We start from the raw sequence: 21,666 nt of genomic DNA on the forward strand, positions 1-21,666 counted from the left end.
TCCTAGCCTTTTCCGAAATGATTTCAAAGAAATTGGAAATTTATTGAACATCTCCCTTGGTAAGTTATTCCAATCCCTAACTCCCCTTCCTATAAATGAATATTTGCCCCAGTTTGTCCTCTTGAATTCCAACTTTATCTTCATATTGTGATCTTTCCTACTTTTATAGACGCCATTCAAACCTATTCGTCTACTAATGTCATTCCACGCCATCTCTCCGCTGACAGCTCGGAACATACCACTTAGTCGAGCAGCTCTTCTTCTTTCTCTCAATTCTTCCCAATCCAAACATTGCAACATTTTTGTAACGCTACTCTCTTGTATGGATGGATGTTAACGTCCTACATAGGAGGCTTACAGCGGTGTCTCAATGGTACAGTAGAGGCCAGCATGTTGGAAAGGTGTGTCAATTCCACCGATGGGCCCACTGCTACACTGAAGTGAAACGCTGGTAATTTCAAGATTAAAAATGCCTAAAAGGGGTGAATGTTTTTAATATTTGCAATCTATGAAATTAAATTATTGTTTCCTTCTGGGAAATTACTTTTTGAAATGAACGATAGTGTTTTGCTATTTCAAACTGTTGAAGCTTTCATATGTAAACGCGTAGAAACCGGTGAACTCTCGCGGAGTGAACGTTCCATGTCTGCTCACATAGAGATGTCAGCGTCTCTTATCGAAATGGACTTAGGCATTGGACTGTACAGGAATTATCCACACATAGGCCTATTGGTATTTGTGTGCCGACAGTGTTCCAAATTTTACAACAGTATTGCAGTTGGACAATATTAGAGTTATTTTTGTACATAATTATAAAACAGGGATTTCTGTTCACATTGTTTCGATTGTCCCTCACAGTTAGCTACTGGACGCTTTACGAGCTAGCATTGAGAAATACACTGCAGTGGAATTCACATAAAGTGGATTTACATTGCTGCTGCTTTATCGGAAGACATAACACAGTTGCCAAGACTTACGAACTCTTGTCTTTCAGAGATCTTCCTATTAAGAGAAAGTTGCTTTTCGCACTATCCAAAGGCGAAATTTCCATTATCCTGCTGTAGTGTAGCGTTTGTATTAGGAGATAATGAGGGTGTTCAAGGTGTATCAAAATATAATTCACCTTCGATTACACACTAAACTTGTGGATACCCCCAACAAATATTGTGTCAATAGGTGCAGTTGTGTCTGAGAACAGTGTACTTGCAAGAAACTTATACAATACTATACACTAATTCTTCTTTTGAGAAATTGTAAATGTCGCACGGAGACTGTACGTTTTAGCATATGATTTCGTATTAACCCTCTAGGGGTCGCGTCACGGTCTTTTAGACCAGGCGCATACATTTTTTACTCTTTCGAAATAGTTTCACGGTATAAAGCTTTCTCCCTACCTGCACCTTTCAATAGACTCATCCACTACACGTGTTTACGTTCGCTGTTCCAGCTTTCATCACCAGTGGAGAGCATTTTCTGTAAACCTGGTCGTTACCACCGTGCGCGACTCCTGGCGTTAGCTTATTGCACGGTCTTTCACACCGTGCGAGATTTCTGACGTTCGCAGTCTGCGGTGTTTTGTGAGTTTCATGGATATTTTTCTCCTCAGTAACATAATGTGTTTTGCTACAAAAAGCGGGTTTTTTAGTTTCATGACTATATTGTTTCTTAATAATGCAATGTGTAGCGTGATTAGCTGCCACTCCCGGAGGCCCGGGTTTGATTCCCGGCTCTGCCACGAAATTTGAAAAGTGGTACGAGGGCTGGAACGGGGTCCACTCAGCCTTGGGAGGTCAACTGAGTAGAGGTGGGTTCGATTCCCACCTCAGCCATCCTGGAAGTTGTTTTCCGTGGTTTCCCACTTCTCCTCCAGGCGAATGCCTGGATGGTACCTAACTTAAGGCCACGGCCGCTTCCTTCCCTCTTCCTTGCCTATTCCTTCCAATCTTCCCATCCCTCCACAAGGCCCCTGTTCAGCATAGCAGGTCAGGCCGCCTGGGCGAGGTATTGGTCATTCTCCCCAGTTGTATCCCCGACCCAAAGTCTGAAGCTCCAGGACACTGCCCTTGAGACGCTAAAGGTGGGATCCCTCGCTGAGTCCAAGGGAAAAACTGACCCCGGAGGGTGAACAGATTAAGAAGAAGAAGAAGAAGAAGAAGAAGAAGAAGAATGTCCATGAACGTACTGTTTTCGTGCTACAGGAGCAACCATTTCAAATGTTGATATTTCCCGCTTCTGTTAGGTGAAGGGGTGATGTTAATTTAATAAGCTGTGACTCAGTGGGTCACTTTTCTAACAAACCACCATTCATAACTCGGTAACAGTGTTCAGTGTAAAGGGGAAAGTAAATTAACTTATTCAATTTGTCACACTGTTTTTTCTACGTAAAATCACACTCTTCTTCAAATGCTTGGTAACATCCTGGTCCACCACATCAGCGCATCGCATGACGGTCACGAACTTCGATGGAAACAATATAACTACGGGTCATATTCTATTTTTCCACCCTTCTTTCAGAAGAATTGGAGGGTTTAAAGAGTTGATTTGAAGTTGTTGTATAGTCACTCCAAAAGGAGAATGAGCAGTAGATATTGTACGTTCCTCATATTTAGTAGTTGTAATTTTTATCAAAATATATTGCACCTTCGAATTGGAACTTGTACAGTACCATGCGCTCATTCATATTTTGAGCGACTGTGAATGAAACACGGAAAATATACATTTCGGGACACATGTGGTTAGATCTTGGGGCCTTCGGGAGGTCTCCACGGGCAGGGCCGGTCGGGTCATCATCGGGAGGGCGGCCTTCTTCTCACCAGGGGTGATGACTCGGGCGGACAGTAGGTTTTTATGTGGTGTTCTTTTCTTTTTGTCTTTGCCTATAATCTGTGGTGTTCTTTTCTTTCTTTGTATGTATATTAACTATGTCTGTTTGTTTTAAATTTAGTAAACGTTTGTGTGTGCGGCTAAAGTTGAACGCTGTTATTTTTCTCATTCAACGGATCAATTTGGTATTTGTTTACTGTGATCTAGAGAAAAATAATAATAAAGAATAAAAAAAGAATACATTTCGGGACACGGGTTTCTATTGAAAACATGTTCTACTCAGTACCCTCTACAAGTCCTAGGGGTAGGTAAGGGGCATTTTCGGACATACTGCATTAGCTCCTCAGGGCTTTAACAATAATATCCGACAGGTAAATATTAACTGCAAAATTGAACTATTTTAGTGTCACTATCACGAACAGGACATAACCGAGTATTTTGAACATATGGTGTTCTACTGCCAACTCATAATCATGTAATTCAGGCCTACCCTTCAGTTGCTGTGGACAGTGTGGTGTACCATACGGATTTATGACATCATGCGGAATCGAGTGCTCGCATGCGATTCCATGCTAGTTCAGACACCGCCCGCGCACGACAATACGTGATAGTCGAGCTAAACATGTGAACTCCGATGTAACTGATGCAGTTATGCTGTAGTGAAGATTTATCGTTTAAATAAAGTTTAAGTTTTAATTTTTTGCAGCCAATGACTCAAATATGTATCAATATTATGTATCTAGCACATAATATGAGGTTATGTTAGCCGGGTGGTCTGTAAAAACGGTAGGGCGGTGCGCCCATTAGAAAAGGTCCTATGGAGAACACTGGGACAACGAAAAATTTGCCTTTGGATGGTGCGAAAAACAATTGCCTCTTATAGGAAGAAGGACTGTAAGAGACAAGCGTTACATTCACGGGCTAGGCCTACTCATAAGCAGATTTCATAACATGATCAAAGCAGACGTTGTACTTGCACTATGAGCAGTAAATGAAGAGTGAGTTACTACACTATTCATAAAAGTCACTGGGTAAATCCTCAGGTGTGGTAAACCAACGAGAATGACGAGAAGGGCAACCTCTTTGAAGAACTCTATCACGCTATACACCACTCCTGTCTTCCATTCCTTTCGCCTTCACTTAGTCAAAAATTCTCCCCTTTCAAGGTGGTGGTGATTATAGTTTTAACGGGGTTTTTGTTTTGTTTTTACAATTAGCTTTCTGTCCTACCGACACAGATATGTGTTATGGCGACGATGGGATAGGAAACGGGTAGGGGTGTGGAGGAAGCAGCTATGGCCGTAGTTCCTGGTGTGAAAATGGGAAACCACAGAAAACCACCTTCAGAGCTGCCGACAGTAGAGTGCGACCCTCTATCTCGGGATTGCAAGCTCACAGCTGCGCACCTCTAACCGCACGGCCAGCTCGCTCGGTTTAAACGAAAATATATATACAGTATATCATCGCTTATCTGGCAATGCTCTTCCTCCATTATATTTCGTAATACTGGTCATTCCTGCCAGCCACGTATGAGTATGCAGCCCAGCAGAACAATTTTCCTTGTGTTCATTTTCCTATACTTGTGTATAAAGGAAAATCTATATAAATAAAATTGTTTCTGTTTGTCTGTTTGTCTGTCTGTTTGTCTGTTCCACCATCACGTCGAAACGGCTGGATAGATCTCAACCAAACTTCATATTTAGAGTATACTGACCCCGGGGAAGGTTTCGATATGCATATCATTTTAAAATCTTTGAAAAGACGGGGGTTTTATAGGAAAAACGGTTTTCCTCCATTTTCTCTTATACTATTATAGGCAAAATATCGAATTTGTCGTATAAGGACGAGACAAAGCTCAATTTAATCCTCTTGACGCAAAGAACAAAACTCGGTAAGCCCTACGGGCCCGAAAACCATGTTTTAAGGCCCTAAAACCAACCGTTACGGAGATATTGGCACCACACTACCCCTGCTCTAGGAATCGGATAAAGAAATGAACTGCCGTAACCATGGCAACGTCAGCTCCAGGATTCTAGAGCAGTGAGATTATGCATGTACGTTTGGGCATAGCTGTCAACCAAAATAGGTACAAATAAGACTTAATATCTGGGAAAAAAATATACTGTTGTGTAAGGCACTCATAGGACTCCTTTGGGCGGGGATAAAAAAAGGGGGTGAAGAACGAGTGTAAAAATCTTACTATATATAGAAATGGAAGTGTGTGTGTAAATGACACATCTCCAACTAAACCACTGGAGCAATTTCAACCAAACTTGGTACACGAATCACTTACTATCGGGAGACGATCACTGTGGGGGGTAAGCCATCCCTAGCGCCCTTAAGGGAGAGGGTCAGGGGGGTGGTAGTTACAATAATAATCGAGAATAGTGTCGAATTCATAGTTTTCGGGGTCGCTGAGTTGAAAAGTGATACTCTAGAATTTTTTTAAAATCCAGCCCCCTTTTAGGTTGGGAGCAAAGGGTGGGGGGGTGGGGTGAGATATAGAAATAATTAAAAACAGTTTCGAATCCATAGATTTCAGGGTCTCTGAGATGAATAGTATTACTCCGGATTTTTTGCAAATCCAAGTGGGGAGCGAAGGGGGTGAGATATAAAATTAATCGAAAAACTACATATAAAATATTATCTTCTTCTTCTTACTATATATAAAAATTGATGTATGTGTGTGCGTGGGTGTGTGGGTGTGGGTGTGTATATGACACATCTCCTCCTAAACCACTGGAGCAATTTCACCAAACGTGGTACACTTATCAATTAGTATCAGGAGACAAACCGCGTGAGGGTAAGACACCCCTAGCACCCTTTTGGCAGGGGGCGAGGGGAGTGGTATAAAAATAATCTTATAAATAAAGTTGTTCGTTTCTGTTTGTCTGTTTGTTTGTTTGTTTGTTTGTTTGTTTGGCTTAAGTGTGGCCAATATCCAGTATTCGGGAGATAGTAGGTTCGAACCCCACTGTCGGCAGCTCTGAAAATGGTTTTCCGTGGTTTCCCATTTTCACACCAGGCAAATGCTGGGGCTGTACCTTAATTAAGGCCACGGCCGATTCCTTCCAACTCCTATCCCTTCCCTGTCCCATCGTCGCCATAAGACCTATCTGTGTCGGTGCGACGTAAAGCAACTAGCAAAATAAAAAGAATAAAAATGTTTGTTTGTTCCACCATCACGTCGAAAGGGCTGGATAGATCTCAACCAAACTTCATATTTAGAGTATACTCACCCCGGGGAAGGTTTCGATATGCATATCATTTTAAAATCTTTGAAAAGACGGGGGTCTATAGGAAAACCACAACGGTCTTCCTCCATTTTCTCTTATACTATTGATTTTCTGCAAACTCTGTGGACCGTATGTGAAAGGTCTCTTCATCACAAACAACTTTCGTTGTGTTCATAATTTACCTTACTCTTCAAATGACGGAGAAATTTACTATTTTCTGCCGATACCATGCTCGGCATTGAGGGACCGACAGAGCGATAACGAATATATGGGTTACCATGGCAACGTCTCTGACTGCTTGCCAGCAGGGAAGTAACGTATTGTCATTTTCCTCATCATTCCTTTAAATTCGTGGTTGTTCCTTGGGTAGAAAGCAAGAGAGTCGTCAATCGGCCATTCTGCGGGATATTGGCGGAATATCATTGGAGGTTATAACCGTCCTCGAATAGCATAAGTAATAACACAAATATTCATCTTCTTATCTGATTACCTAAGAATCCCTGCGCCTAAATTTCTCTCCGATTACCGCTTTCTTATATCCATAACTCACTCCGGCATAATTTATTGAGGAGCATTTGATTTTCCAATACATTCACTTGGTATTTATATATTTGTCGTCATCCGGATGTCCTCTGTTATAATCTATTTTCTATTAATTTCAACTTACTAAACTGTATTACTTTCTTCCTTAATTACCACGTATGTATGCGAGTGCTAATCCCGAATGCTGTACACTCTTTCCTTTGAGGAAATATTCTAAGCTATGCAAATGTATAACTTCTGGCCCAGGAAAATTCCGAAATATGGATGCAATTTTAACGGCGGTGCAGACCTTCGTTTCGGGGTAATTGGTGGCTAATCAGTAAGTCGTATCAAAAGTCACAAAGCAAATTGCGTTTCATTTTGGAGAGATCTACAACTTTTGTCCTGTGACTTTTCGTCGTATTTCTATCCCTAATACATTAAACACAAGTTGATTTTGTACTTTTACACGTATATGTTATCATTTGGCACACTTATAGGAAAGGTAGAATCATGACATTCGGCACGCACATTGACATGACCATTGGCAATGTTATAGCCAAATTTTATGATTCTAGCTGTCACATGAGAATCAAAAATATAAAGTAGCATTCAAAAACTGTACAAGATTTCACCCCATTCAATGACTCTAACTCAATCTAACCCATAAATAAAGGAGATACGAGAAGATGTCATAGGACCAACCATGTAGAGCACTGAAAGGGGCGTCTGATGGTGAAGTCCGTTTGTAGATACGTCGTACAGTTGCAAAGCAGTAACTATCGAAATAAAGGTCTACACTTCTAGAGTATGTCTGTACATTGACAATTTTGGCGAAATTTCCGTACAGTTATCCGTTTCAGGTGTAATAATGACCATCTGCATATATTCTGTTTTGGTGTCTGTCTGTTTGTTTGTTTGTCTGTTTGTCTAAAACTTGGAAACTACTGGATATATTTCCACCAAACTTGATATTTAGAATCCATCTGTCCTTTGGTAGGTTTTAGGGCAAGTATTGTTTCTGAATCCCTGAATTGACTGGGGGATTATACGAAACCGAAACCGTCATTTTGCAACCAAACTTAATGTAAATTTAGCTGCCGTAATGGAAATTCATTTCTAGGCCTTTTTCCTCATGTGCATCATTTCAATACGAAGATTAATAAGGGAGATATCATTAACGGACCGTTTTCCGGTACAAGTCCCACCGGACTTAACTCAAGAGCGGGTGCGTGTAAAGCGTATGTTTTACAACTTGAAAACTACTGAAGATATTTGAGTCAAACTTTATATTAACATCCACCTGTCCAACGGTAGGTGTTAATCGTCAATAACATTTCATGTTCCCGGAATGGACTGGCGGTTTATAGGGAACCGAAATGGTGATTTTACTCTTCCAGAATATATACAGTACAAGACCAACCTGACTGGAAATCGACCAAACATGATGGAATTCCATCTCTAAAACTTTTTTTCATGTGCATTTTTTCGACAGGAGGATTAATAAGGGAGATATCATAAACGGTCCGTTTTTCCGGTTAAGTCCAGCGGATATAGCCCAAAAGGTGTTGTACGTGGAGCAGGTTCCTTATTTATCTATGTAAATAAAATCGTAACTACTGTGTGCCTGTACATAGATTATTTTGTCGAAATTTTCGTACAGCTACACGCTTAAGGGGTAATAATGATCATCTGCATATTTTTTGGTTTAGTATCTTGAAAGTTCTACTTTTTACACTTCTCACTGAAAACCCAGATTGCGGCATAATCTGCCAGTCGAGAAAGAAAACTGAAATTTGGCAAAATTTTACGACTTAGCCTGTAACGGGCGGAAAACTTCCAAGAGCTTTAAATTTTTCCCTTTCTATCCCGAAGAATATCGAAATATGGAGGCAATTTTAATGATGGTGCAGACCTTCGGGAAGTATCATCACATAACGGATGGCACAATCCCCGTTCAATTTGGAGTGATCTACAACCTTGGTCGTACGACTTTTTGTCGTATTTATATCCATTTTACGTTTGACTTTTCTCTATTTCTCGATCTTAAGTAAAGTAGTACTTTTCACATACATAATTCATACCTTCCATCACTTAGAGGAAAGATAGAATCATCATACTCTACACGAAAATTGGTCCACCCAGTAGCCATATGTGAGCCAAATGCTATGTATGTAGCTGTCACTTAATTATCCGAAAAGCAATGCAATGTGAGATAATCTTACACAAATTTTACCCAAGTTTCTAACTCAATCTGACCCATGAATAGATGAGATATCATATGACCAGCAATTTAGGCCGCTAAATCCGGCGTCTTATGGTACAATCTTTTCTCGATATGATGTACCGTTTAGAAGCAGTTAATCTGTAAATGAAGGTCTGCAATATTGTAAACAAGCACATACTTTCGTATGTCGAACTATATATATTCACTGATGTCGATTTTGTAGCGATCGAGAAAGGGTGTGTCTGCTATTGTAATCAGTACTCCGCACACCGACTATGACTGGCAGTAGGAATGGAGTCCTTCTCCAATTCCTGTGTAACTGGCATTAATGAGGCAGGCCTACCATTGTAATGAATAATTCACTTCTCGATTTGACTTTCAGAAGGCAAGGGAGCATGCAGCATACAGTCTTTGGCTGTAGGCAAGCGTTCCCGCAGTTATAAACAGATGTACCCATCTAAAATGTGACTGGCATTAGGCATACTGGCCTGCTATTTTGATGGAAACTCATCAACTTGGTGTGACTGGCAGGAAGCTGGCTGGCAGTTGGAAAAGGGGCCTATCATTATAATGATAACTGCACAACTCAATTTTGACTGGTTGTAGGGAAGTTTCCTGCCATTATAATAAAAACTCTTCAATTTGTAATATGTCTGGAGGTAGGAAAGGGGGCCTGCAATTGTAACGGAAACTCCCCAAATAGATTGTGACCGCGCAGTAGGCAATGGGGCCTGCAATTATAATGTAAACTTCCCAACTCGATTGTGAATCGCAGTAGGGAAGTGAGCCTGTCGTTATCATCACAAATCCGTAACAAGCACTTTACACTGGAAACAACGTATGGGGACCTCTGCATATTGTTTCTCGGATAACGCTAAGAGACATGCTATTTTAAAACAATCTTATTTACTGCATGTACAGTATTTACTTCAATATTCGTATACAATGCAGAATACCGTAGCGAAGCACGGGTACATTTGCTAGTTAATCTTAAAGTGAGTAAATACGTCATGCAAGCTTATATCCTTACAGTACGGTACGGTATTGCCATAAGACATAGCATGCTGTTATCTGTTTAATGAGTAGAAATGGTCCCGTAGAAAAGAACCACAGTTCCACGCGCAGCCGCTTCGGAAATCGTGGCTAGATAGTTTTCATTCATGGCAAATCTCTCCCACAACTCAGCCATCATCGCCAGTATGGTACCTCTTGCATCCACTAACAATTCATAACAGTGACGGTGTTTACGTCGTTTTTCTCCATGATGTAATTGGATACTGGAACGTAAATTGTCTGCTTCTCAGAGTGCACATCGCGTGGCTGATGTTCGCTTGATTCTGGCCGTACTGTTGGGTCTAATATTACTGAACGATCTCTCTGTTTATCTATGACTAGGATATCTACCCTTTTTGTACTACCACAGCTAAGCAGTTCACTTCTTAGTATAACTGCCACCCGTTATTACGAAAGGCTTTCAGTAAGGCCGCTAATTTTGTGATGGAGAGTATTCCTACCCAATGAACCGAATGAACAGTAGTCTGGGACATGTTCCGAAGGTTTGGCTTCTATCATGCATGTTTCTTGCTGGAACCACGTCTGCCATCATTTTGATGCTTTCAATCTACTCCGACGTCGAAAGGCCTACCTTTTCTGCAAACCTTGAGGGCGCTGTGTGAAGAGGGAGATATTTTACTCTATTTTAAGAAGGGAGCACTATTTTTTGAACTCCTCGTTTCTGAGCCATTCTCTGATAGTTTTGTTGCTTGCTGTTATTTTCCCCTCAGTAGCTAATGATGAAATTACGAAAGCATTCGGCTTTTTCTTTCTCAGTTTTTCTCTCACACAATGCATGTATGTTATTTGATTTTTCCAGGATGTTTATCACGTTAAGATGTTGAATAAATGCTTACCACTGAAGCCTTAACGAACGCTAAACCTTTATGTTTTATAGGTGAATAATCATGACATCCGGAACATCAATAGGAAGTGAAAGAATCTCTTTGAACGTGCTGTACAGTATAACAACTGGTCCACATCGTTATGGAATCCTGTAGGCAATTGAGAGAGCGGGCATTCCCTAATAGATCCACAAGCGATCCTTTGAAGAATAGGGAAGGGCAGCGACGACAGTGAAAATGAAAGACGTTATAGGCCACTCAAACCTAATACAGTCGGGGTCGGAAGAGAAAAAGGACTCGCCAAAGGATGGAGAGGACTGGTTTCTTACCGCGGGTCAAATCCGACCGCTAATAATAATAATTTCGTGTGGCTATTTCTAGCCGAGTGCAGCCCTTGTAAGGCAGACCCTCTGATGAGGGTGGGCGGCATCTGCCATGTGTAGGTAACTGCGTGTTATTGTGGTGGAGGATAGTGTTGTGTGTGGTGTGCGAGTTGCAGGGATGTTGGGGACAGCACAAACACACAGTCCACGGGCCATTGAAATTAACCAATGAAGGTTAAAATCCCCGACACGACCGGGAATCAAACCCGGGACCCTCTGAACAGAAGGCCAGTACTCTGACCATTCAGCCAACGAGTCGGACATCCGAGCGGTGAATCTGGGATTTGTGAAACTAGAAGTCGCATCATTGGGGTTCGGAATCCAAGTCAGCCTGGAGGTCTTGTGGCTGTGATCACAGTCAATCTGGAGGTCCTGTGGCTGTGATCACAGTCAGCCTGGAGGTCTTGTGGCTGTGATCACAGTCAGCCTGGAGGTCTTGTGGCTGTGATCACAGTCAGCCTGGAGGTCTTGTGGCTGTGATCACAGTCAGCCTGGAGGTCTTGTGGCTGTGATCACAGTCAGCCTGGAGGTCTTGTGGCTGTGATCACAGTCAATCTGGAGGTCTTGTGGCTGTGATCACAGTCAGCCTGGAGGTCTTGTGGCTGTGATCACAGTCAGCCTGGAGGTCTTGTGGCTGTGATCACAGTCAGCCTGGAGGTCTTGTGGCTGTGATCACAGTCATGTAAATCTGCAAGCTTGCGTTAGGAGTTGGATAGGAAGAATGGAAGGAAGAGGCCTAGCACAAGAGGGACCGTGGATGCAAGGTGACCGTATACAGGGTGTTTGGTTTCGTGATGTTATTAAGGCTCGTGTGCAATGATAATACGTCTTACAGCGCATCCAGCTTTTATTCCGACCGTCAACTATCAACAATATACATTACAAAGAGAAAATAAGACATAGAAAGGAAATACATGGAGAAATGAATTATGGAGGCTCATCTTCTCAGTTCTCCACATCCTCCCCACTTTTGTCGATCTCCAGAGGGAAGACCAGCTGCGTAGGCGGACAAATCTTCGTCCCGTTGGCCATCTGCAGAATGAGGGTTCGTACCTTATTTTCTCTGCCTGGTCTCCTTTCTGTGATTCTCGTCTTCTGCCACAGATGTCTAGGTTGGAGGTCATCCTGAAGCAGTACGATGTCTCCTACTCGCCACTCCCTCTTTTGTCCATTTGGAAGTCGAACTTCGTGGTAGCTCCTGAGGTCAAGAAGATACCCATTCCTCCATCGCTTTAGGAAGTCGTCCTGCGTTTTCTTCCTGAGTCTGGCCTCCTTCCTCAGATTTATGTGGGTCATGGGTTCGGAGCCGGTGGGCAGGGCAGGAAATGACTTGGAGTCAGTGTCTCGGAACCGTCTTGCATTATTGGTCTTGAATTAACGAAGGCTTCTACTTCCACCAGTAGTGTTCTGAGTGCCTCCTCGCTAGTTGGAGTCTTGTCCAGAATATTTCTTAGGCATCTTTTAACTGTCCCCTCTATTCTTTCCCACCAAACCTTACAACTGCATGGGCATCGTCTCTGCCTTCTTTCCCTAGGCGCCCATAACTCTATCGCCGGGCGGTATAACACATATATACCGAGCGAGTTGGCCGTGCGGTTAGGGGCGCACAGCTGTGGGCTTGAATCCGGGAGATAGTGGGTTCGAACCCCACTGTCGGCAGCCCAGAAGATGGTTTTCCGTGGTTTCCCATTTTCACACCAGGCAAATGCTGGGGCTGTACCTTAATTAAGGCCGCGGCCGATTCCTCCCCATTCCTAACCCTTTCCTATTCCATCGTCGCCGTAAGACCTATCTGTGTCGGTGCGACGCAAAGCAACTTGCAAAAAAGTGTAACACATATCGTGATGTGTAAGACCTAAGGTCTCTCCTATACCCAGCAAAGTCAAAAAATGTTCCCCTTATCTGACGTATTGCATTGTGTCGTAATGCATTCCTTATATTAGTTTATATGTTTGCTGTCTTAAGATTTTGCACCACGAACCTGCTACGCAGGCGTAGCAGGGGGAGACGTGATACTCCCACGTGGTGCGTCCCAGGTGGCGGATAGGGGGGTCCTAACCGGCTTGCCGGCGGACTTGAGGGAAATAAAATACCTCTCGCGGACCAAACACACACCCCATGTGGGTGGGGGAAGCTGACGAATAATACACCCACGGTATCCCCTGCCTGTCGTGAGAGGCGACTAAAAGGGGCGACCAAGGGATGATTGAATTAGAACCATGAAACTACTTTTGATTCGTACTATCACGCGGGGAACACCATGGGTTGCCTGTACTTGCGAGTTGTACCACTATGTTCGGTACGAAATGGGTTTGTGTTTAGTAGTAGTCATGAGCGTGGCCTGGGGGTTTCCAGTACCCGTGCGTCGTACCCATATGAGCACCACCGCGGGTCTGGGCGTAGCCTGTGAGTTGTACCACTATATGAGCGACACCGTGGGTCTGCGTTGCCTTTGATTAGTATCCACTCTGTGAGGAACACCACGGGGCCCGTGGGACCAGCATCCGTGCCTAGTACACCTAGGTGAGGAAACTCACTGGTTTGCGTTGGCTATGAGTGGCGCCATTGTGTGAGAAACACCATAGGTCTGCGTTATCTGTACGAAGTACAATACTTGTGAGCAGTACCGTCTTGTGTGGAACACTGTGAGTTTCGCTACTTTTGATTAGTACCCCAACATGCCAATACCATGGTTCTACTTTACTCGCGACATGTACCATTCTGTGGGGCCTTAGACATGGATTTTGCACCCCTCTCGACATCAAGCATCATCGTGCTTTATGAGTGGTCCCTTGGTCAGTAATCAATTATGTATGATCTTTGTTTGAGTCTGATCCACTGTCTTTTGGTTGTTTCCTTTTTTTTTTTTTGTTGGGTTCATGTACATCCATTCATTCTTCATGACGACATTATTATTTTTTTTGCTCAGTGGATGAATTTGACATTTTTGTTTTTTCATTTCGTACCATTAGGGGCCGATGACCTCGATGTTAGGCCCCTTTAAACAACAAGCATCATCATCATCAAGATTTTGCACTTTTTGTGTGATATAATGCATCAGTATGCTTCGGCCTATGACTGTTTTAGTTCTAAATAAAACATTACAAATAAAGTCCATTATTTCGCAGTTTTGTACATTAGACTATAACCCTAATTGGAAGCGTTGCTACGCAGCACTGTATCGCTCCCGGAACATATTATTTCAAACGTGGCTGTCGTAATTGATTGACGCGTTGCACGATCACGCCGCCTAGCACCGCACAGCACAGCGAGCCAGTTTGATTTTGACGCTACTTTGCGTACGATCAACGTTAATACAGAGGAGTTTATTTTTCTCGTCCACGCGGAAAAAAGTGTGTGGGACGAGAGGCATGGGGATTACGTGTATAGGAGAGTGGTGGACAAGACTTGGAAGGAAATCGCTCGATAGGATCCACAATTAAGTGCTAATGTATAGCTTTCAGTATATTTATTGCCTACATTGTGTCTACATTTTCAAACTACTGTTAATTTCAGAAAATATATTCGAAGTAGATTCCCATCGCTATAGTAGTAGTAAATAACATTGCCATAGAAGTTTAGTTTCTGATGTGAATATGACACCTATTTCCTTTCAACTCGCTGTTATTGACGCTGTGTATGAATATTATACAGCGATATTTATTGCTAAAACAGTTTGATGTTTATGTTTCAGATTGGTGACAGGTATTCCTTCTACGTGACTGGTTTTGACGGGAAACTGACTGTAAAGCAGGAAGTGTGGGCCACGGTAAAGAACTCTTCGGCCAAGAGCAATTCAGGTGGACCAGGAGGTAGAGAGCACCAGCCAGACTTGCGGCACTCCTTCCCTCCTCAACCTGGAGGTGGTGGAGGTCCTCCGAGACCACCACCTTCTTTTAGCTTACCAGCAGTGTTCCGCCGCAAACCTCCCACTCCAACACAGCAGCAGCATGAGCTGTCACCGGCTGGGCCTTCCACAGCTGTTACCATCTTACTGACACCCGTCACAGGTAAGTAGATTTATAATAATATTAATAATAATAATAACTGACGTATTTGAGCACTTTCATATACCACCGGACTGAGCCGGGATCGAACCTGCCAAGTTGGGGTCAGAAGGCCAGCGCTTCAACCGTCTGACTCACTTAGCCCGGCTTATACAATAATAACAATTACTATAGTTGGATTTTCTTGTAAACGTACTTCTTAGCTGCTAGGAAGCGTGCGTAATCTGGCTGTAGTGTGGGGTGGAATTGTGATGTCCGTGCATGTGGGTGGGTTATTTTAAAAATAATATTTGTTTGTGGCGTCGACCTACGAAAATCTTTTGCCACTACTGTCACCATTTGAGAGGAACCTGCGTGTAAGTGGAATTGCGGAAGTGTAGAGTGTTGAATGTGTGGCAAAGGACGTTAAGGACACAAAACACCCAGTCCCCAGGCCAGGAATGTTAATCACTTACAATTTATAACCCATGTCCCGGCTGAGAATCGAACCGGGGGCCGCCGGGTGACAGTCGGATGCGTTGCCCCTTACACTGCGGGGCCGGAATGGGTTTACTTTCTGCTGGTCTAGTGCCAAACTTAATAGTGTACAGGAACAATAACCAGTATGAATGAAACTAGTAAGGTACCAAAAATAAAAGAACTCTACGATGATGCCATTCCGTAGGTAACAAAAAAAGTCTTATTTTCTACCTCTTTAGGACAGTTTTTTCCTAGTATTAATTTTAACAAAAATATCCTACATTCCATTCCCTGATCTTCCCCTAAACAACACCTACTTTGCACTAATGAAATGACTACAGTATATTTACCTTAAATCAAGTGCCGGATTTAATCGAATTACGTTCAGCGGTTTTTTATAGCTAAAATCATCTAAACCGGGCTGAGTGTCTCAGACGGTTGAGGCGCTGGCCTTCTGACTCCAACTTGACACGTTCGATCCTGGCTCAGTCCGGTGGTATTTTGAAGATGCTCAGATACGTCAGCCTCATGTCGATAGATTTTGTGGCACGTAAAAGAACTCCTGCGGGACTAAATTCCGGCACCTCGGCATCTCCGAAAACCATAAAAGTGGCTAGTGTGACGTAAAGCAAGTGACATTATTATTAAAATAATCTAAACGCATAAAGTAGTTTTCGTTTATGTTTCCGTTATCTTTCATCGTACAGAAAAAATAATACATGACGTCCAAGGTCATAAACTCTGTTCTTGACCACATTTATTGCATAAGTAAAATTTATCAGACTACCAGAACTTTTTCCTCAAAAACACGTATTCATGCAGGCCTCTCTGATGAGGTTACACGCCCAGTGCGGTGAGAAGTATAATGAAGCAGCACTGAGAAGATGGCCCTTTTCTGACCTTTGCCCCTTCCGCTCTGCCACGGCTGCATCGGTGCTCATTCAATTGTAAACAACATCTTAGTGCAGCAGGAATTTGAGACACTAAATATGTCAATCAGATTCATACACTTATCGGCGTTTATTATTCTAAATTATACATTTCAGGAATGCAGTTCTGAAATATTACTAAATAAATTCGTATGTGTTTGTAATCTGTTAATAACTGTGGTGTGACACTGTAGTGATATAATAATAATAATAATAATAATAATAATAATAATAATAATAATAATAATAATAATAATAATAATAATAATAATAATTTTTTACGAGGGAAGTGTGGGAAATCTTTCATTAGACACTTGTGAGGGTCCGCACTCCACAAGCGTGTGATATTCCTACTCACTAAAACCCACACACCCTTTTCCCACGACGTATAGTAATTTCCACGTAAGGAAACACCCCAGAAAGTAAATATCGCCACCCGATGCTCTTCTTTTCTCTTTTTTGTAATGGCTGATCACTGCTGCCAACCTGCCTGGTTACATACTAAAATCACCAGACATAACCATAACAAACTAACCTCAATGTAGGAAACACCGATAATCAATGTTTCCCTACCCTAGTAAATGATAAAAGATAAGATCAAATAAATGAAGATAATTAAATATCTCGTCGATTTCCACGCTCAATGAGGAATTAAGGAAATAAACACACTTTCTCACTCAAATTATCCGTCTTTATTTTGATATACACTAGGCGTACTATAACCATATTCTTGACAAGAGGGGCGTGTTAAACGATGCAGTTTATTTAATAAGTCTTTGCAGTGTGATTTTAGAAAGTTCCAGACATCCAATGACTTCCCTTTCTTTTGCGCGAACATTTCCTTCTCTCTTCAACACCGGTAACCAGTAAGGAGAGAAATTATTGGGCATATTTTCAGCCTGCAGGCTGGTTATATCTTCAAGCTTATCAGGAAACATATAGGAATACTAATGTGCCAAGCTCCGTGAACGGAAATTAGGTCAGGTTTCAAGTTCACTGCGGATTTGAAAATAATAATGTTATAAGTTCTACTGCCAAAATTTCGTCCCGCAAGAGTTATTTCGTGTACCGGTAGATGTAGACATGAGACTGACGTACTTGAGCACTTGAATCATTTCACGCAAACAATGTTAATGCATTATCCGAACATGCCACAATTCTACTTACTTGGTATTAGCCAAATAGATTTACAATCCCACAGAAAAAGAAAATATGCTTTAAATATTCTCGCAAATGTATCACTAGTGACTTTAACGGCGATGCGGTGGCAACACGCAATTCATGCTAGAACAGTGATTGAACGTTGCCAACGTGCCAGATTAACGGTTAATGTAAGACGTCGTATCGGCAAGTAGGGTCCCTAAACTGTATGGTTACCGACACTGAAAAAGACCTGCAAAATACCCAACAGCAAGAAAAGTAACTATAAATCGATACCTTAATATTACAGGGGAGAAAGGGTAAGGTTGCACCCTTAGGGTACGTCCTTACACGGAGAGGACTATACATCTCCGCCCCGGAACCGCTCTCGCATTACTTCAGGGCGGCGTCGTGCTAATTTCTCAGGTTTCTTCTTCTTTATTTCTCCTTACTGTCGTTCATGAGCATTCATATCTCTCTTTTTCTGACGCAGGATGCCTTCTACATATACTGCTATCTGATCCCAAGATTCTTGGTTTCGTATCATCGCCTGCACAATAGTTTCTGGCGTCAACTCTCCTTGCTCAGTATATAAACATCTTCTCTGAGTTGACCAATGGTAGCATACGAAAAATGTGTGAAATACATCGTCTATATCATTGCAATAAATACACGCCGAGTCGCTCGCTCTACCTACTCTATGTAGAAATTTCTGGAAGTATCCGTGACCCGTCAATAGTTGCGTAATGTAAAAGTTAACCTCGCCATGAACTCTGGCAACCCAATCAGCTAGGCTTGGTATCAGCCGCTTAGGGCCATTTTCTCCAAATCGAGTTAAACCTGGTATAAATTAAACCGGTTTAACTTTAGTACCTAGTTTAAAGTTGCGTCCAGTTTCTCCACCAATTTCTGACACTCGTTTAGTTTAAACGGGCGAGCTGTCGTTGGCGCTAACGTTGGCTGCACTGAAGGTATAGTCGAAGGCATGGTCGATTGGAATTGGCCAATCAGAGCCAAGTAATTCAATGACCGACATTTTTGTAATAATATCAGCTGTTTGTGGCGAATTAATGCTATCGTACGTAGTGAATAAAGAACAAATTCGGCGGGATATTAGCTTTACTGATAAATAAATTGTTTACATTTGTGCGAAGTGTTGTGTCATATAATTCTACCTATTGCTGTCTACAATTTATTGGAACGCACTTTTATTTCTTATTTTTCTCTGTCATGCTTTACCATAAACAAGTACCGTGGGCCTAATACGTGTCTTTTGATGTCTGTATTGTCTTACGGAACACACGGGAACGTTGAAATATTAAAATCCTGGTCTTTCAGCAATAGGCCTACGGTATTCCTTTCCTCAGAAAATCAACATTTATGTCAATTTCAAGTAAACAAATTCCAAGCATGCTCGGGATCTATCTCCTATCAAAATCCATCGCCCTCGGCCGGGATCAATCTCACAAACCTTGGCTCCAGCAGACAGACCACTGAGGATGTATTATTTGGAGATGTATTACTTGATTCCATATTCGTTTATAACATAACCAAGTTCGCGATATGTCGTACTGTATGCATAATACTCTTCTCCCTATAGCATTAATATTTCTATTGCTGGTATGCTGGCAATAGATACGATGAAACATTCTTAACTATAATCTATTCTATTACAAGTTTACTAGCAAGCATGAAATACTTTATTGTTTTTCTGATCCTATAAATATATAATCTAGCGATTAGAAATTGTATACCACCGCCTCTCCTACCGTGCCGGTCAACATTCTGATGGTAAAAATATTTCCGACAAATTAGATTCGAACTGCCTTGTCACGGATTCGGACGATGCTGACTTCACGCTTTAGCGACCACAGCCACCAGGTACCGCATGAAGAGCGGACGTATTACACGACTTATGTAGGAATATTTTTATGCTTCGCATTACAGTATTCATACCACGAACAGTATTTTACAGTATATAATATTATAAGGAGACTGCAATTTAAGGTCTGTGGTCCCCGTTGTTAATGAAAGAAATGTCTGCTGCATCATATCTTAAAGCAATCAGAATCATTGCTTCTAGCGAAATAGCATTATTTCGTGCAGTTGACGTTTTAAATGAATCCTTCTTCGATACTAGACAATCCTTGCTGTTCGCTTATGAATTATAAATCCATCAAAGAACTCCGTTACATCCGATTTTCCAAGATTGTAAACTTTTGTTGGAACGCGGCTGCTTAACCTCTCTTGCACATCCAAATTATTTCCTATTTAACCAAAGACTTCAATAAATTCTCCCATTTTTCTAATGCTAATACTAGGTTATAATTTTAGTACGTTTTTCATTAAAGTGCTGCAGTACTGGTAGTACTAACCCTTCTATTAGGAAAATCACAGATACGTTAATAAAATGTCAAGAAAGTTGAATATAAACAGCAGTTTAAACCAACAATATAGAAGGTTTAACTCTGAGCCAGGTTTAAACTTGATACAAAGTTTAAACCAATATGGGGAAAATGAATGTTAGTTTAAACTCAGACTTAAACCAGATTAAAATAAACCTAGTTTAAACTCATTTGGGGAAAACGGCCCTTAGTCCATTTTCCTCGAGGATCTTCCTCCCATCTTTGCTGCCACCGCTCCATTCGTTGCCTATAAGCTAGCTCCTTAGCGCGCTTCTTTCCAAGCTCTCCGTTAGTTCGCCAGACTTCCTGTCTCTCTAAGGCAAGTAAATCAATTGGTGCTACCGCTGCTATCGTAAGGACCGCAGGTTCGGATACTGTGCGATATGCGCTTGTAATACGCAAAGCTGATCTCCGCTGTACCGCAGCTATCCTTCGCCGGTATTTTTCAAACGTCAGAGATTCAGCCCAGACTTCGGCACCATATAGAAGTGTCGAGTGAACTATCGACATAAGAAGTCGTCGTTTGCTAGACTTCGGACCTTTAACGTTGCTCATTAATCTACTCAGCGCAATCGTTGTTTTCACCGCCTTATCTGTCACCCGTTTGATATGAGCCCAAAAAGTAAGTTTGGTATCAAGTGTCACTCCGAGATACTTTATACTTCTGGATGTTTCGATTTCTGTTTGTCCAATATACATTGGAATGACGGTCGTGATCCTTTTTCTTGTCAAGAGAACAATCTCTGTTTTATGATCTGCAAGCTGTAATCTGTGATTCGCCATCCAATCTTTCACCCGTCGCATTACTTGATTTAGCTTAAACTGAGCCAGCTCCAAATTTCGAGCAACTATCAAAACAGCTATAATAATAATAATAATAATAATAATAATAATAATAATAATAATAATAATAATAATAATAATAATAATGTAGAATCTGTCCGTACATTCGGTGTTTGTGATGGTTTTGGGAGCGTTGGTAGCGTACACGATGCGGAGTCGATATCCACCATATTTGAAAGTTTTTGTCTCTGTCCGTCTGTCGTTCTGTTTGAATTGAATAAACACTAAAGCTACTAATCCGCCTTTGTGAGAACCTTGCCAGTATCTAAGTAGAGACCTGCAGAACTTTCCTGCACTTGATTTTATCTCAGTCCGTTAAAAGGAACGGAGAAATCAGATTTTGAACCTCGAAAATACCACCTATCAGTCCGGCTCCATCGTTAAATGGTTAGCGTGCTGGCCTTTGGTCTCAGGGGTCCCGGGTTCGATTCCCGGCAGGGTAGGGAATTTTAACCATAATTGGTTAATTCTGCTGGCTCGGTGGTGGGTGTGTGTGTCGTCTTCATCATCATTTCATCCTCATCACGACGCGCAGGCCGCCTACGGGAGTCAAATCGAAAGACCTGCATCTGGCGAGCCGAACTTGTCCTCGGACACTCCTGGCACTCAAAGCCAAATACGCCATTTATTGGTACCACCTCTCAGCCAGAAAGTTGGGAACAAGAGTTCAGCGCCTTCTCTCGTCGGCCACTGATACCACGCCCAGGTACATCATCGCTCACACCTCTCTGCGTGACAAGAAAGTTCATTTCGTTAGCTTCTTGTTAACAGTAGCGGTTGTGTTTCGTACTTTC

The 21,666-nt window shown here is 42.0% G+C and overlaps 1 protein-coding gene across 1 annotated transcript in view; it reads left to right on the plus strand.

Moving 5' to 3' along the window:
- LOC136879327 (tyrosine kinase receptor Cad96Ca) overlaps window positions 1-21,666 on the plus strand; it is a 435,356-nt gene that overhangs the window by 382,124 nt on the left and 31,566 nt on the right. Inside the window, exon 3 of the mRNA XM_068229068.1 lies at window positions 14,784-15,099. Within this exon, the coding sequence (XP_068085169.1) occupies window positions 14,784-15,099 (316 nt within the window). The remainder of the gene's footprint in view (window positions 1-14,783; window positions 15,100-21,666) is intronic.

This window comes from Anabrus simplex, chromosome 8 (genome assembly GCF_040414725.1).
Source record: "Anabrus simplex isolate iqAnaSimp1 chromosome 8, ASM4041472v1, whole genome shotgun sequence".
NCBI classification, from domain to species: Eukaryota; Metazoa; Arthropoda; class Insecta; order Orthoptera; family Tettigoniidae; genus Anabrus; species Anabrus simplex.